General features: G+C 52.1%; 1 protein-coding gene across 1 annotated transcript in view; it reads left to right on the plus strand.

Annotated features, from left to right (window-relative positions):
- Window positions 1-1449, plus strand: part of EPHB6 (EPH receptor B6) — a gene marked incomplete at its 3' end in the record, with an annotated part of 14951 nt that extends 13502 nt beyond the window's left edge. The window contains 4 exon segments of the mRNA XM_023758889.1: window positions 225-421; window positions 919-1068; window positions 1328-1415; window positions 1418-1449. Coding sequence (XP_023614657.1) covers window positions 225-421; window positions 919-1068; window positions 1328-1415; window positions 1418-1449 — 467 coding nt within the window.
- Window positions 1450-1455: the final 6 nt, after the last annotated feature.

The raw sequence follows: 1455 nt of genomic DNA on the forward strand, positions 1-1455 counted from the left end.
GTTCCTTAAGGGTTCAGTTGTCTGGGGGGAAGGTGGAGGGACCTTTGGTTCTGGGAAAGTGCGCAGTTCTAGGATTGTACAAGGACAGAGACTATTACTTGGCTTCCTCCTACACAAATTCCAGTAGTCTTCAAGCTTCAATTCCAGCCATTTTCTTTCCCAAACCCATACTTCTCTCATGCTAAAGTCTGCTGTGCATGTGTGGAGGTTCCCACGTAGTTGCTGACCTCTGCCCTCTGCCCCTCAGCAGCGGGAGGGCCAGTTCAGCAGCCTGCAGCTGGTGGCCATGCAGCGGGGAGTGGCCGCCGCCATGCAGTACCTGTCCAGTTTTGCCTTCGTCCACCGAGCGCTCTCTGCCCACAGTGTGCTGGTCAATAGCCACCTGGTGTGCAAAGTGGCCAGGCTTGGTCACAGCCCTCAGGTGAGAACCGTATGGGGCTCTGCATTCTTCAGCGGGTGCTGGAGGATGAGCCAGAACCTGGGGTGGGGACCTTGGGCGGCATATCATTGTGTGTGAAGGGATGAAGCTCACCTGTGCTTCATCCAGGATAGAAGCCTGGGCAAAGGGGGCATTAAAGGATTTCAGGACTTGAGAAGGGGAAGGTGGGAGACCTCAGAAACCTAGAACCACTTCCTGCCTTTCCCCTAATGATCACAGGTACTCTAGAGTCAGAGCAGCTGGGCCCAAATTCTGAGCACTCCACCCTAAGCTCTGTGACTTTTTGCCCAAGTTCATATCACTTGATGCCTCAGCCTCTACAAAATGAAGATATCATCTACCCTGCAGGGTTGTTGTGAGGATTAAGAGAGATGCTTGATGTGAGACCTTTGACTCACGTCTGAGCACAGAGTAGTTGCTCAATAAATGTGACTGTTGTTGTGATTATCGCTATTGGTACTTTTAACCCTACCCCTCAGGGCCCAAGTTGTATGCTTCGCTGGGCAGCCCCCGAGGTCATTGCACATGGAAAACATACAACATCCAGCGATGTCTGGAGCTTTGGGATAGTGATGTGGGAAGTGATGAGTTATGGAGAACGGCCCTACTGGGACATGAGTGACCAGGAGGTGAGCTTTGACCTAGACATTGATGCTTCCCCACCCCTGGTCCTTCCCACCCACCAGCCTCACAGACTCCCACGTTCTAAGACCTCCATTCTGTGACCCGTTCCCTCCCTAAGATCTCATGGCTCTTGCTTTCTGTATTTTTAAGTTCCTTCACCAGTGTGCCCTCATGCTCCACCTGATCTCAGCCCACCCCCTTACTTAACAATATACTCTTTCCACTTACAAGGTTCCCTCACCATATTCTTCCTCTAATCCCTAGGTGCTAAATGCAATACAGCAGGAGTTCCGGCTGCCCCCACCTCCAGGCTGTCCTCCTGGACTACATCTACTTATGTTGGACACTTGGCAGAAGACCGTACCCAGCGTCCCCACTTTGACCAGTTAGTG

This window comes from Myotis lucifugus, unplaced genomic scaffold (assembly GCF_000147115.1).
Source record: "Myotis lucifugus unplaced genomic scaffold, Myoluc2.0 scaffold_141, whole genome shotgun sequence".
Taxonomy (NCBI): Eukaryota; Metazoa; Chordata; class Mammalia; order Chiroptera; family Vespertilionidae; genus Myotis; species Myotis lucifugus.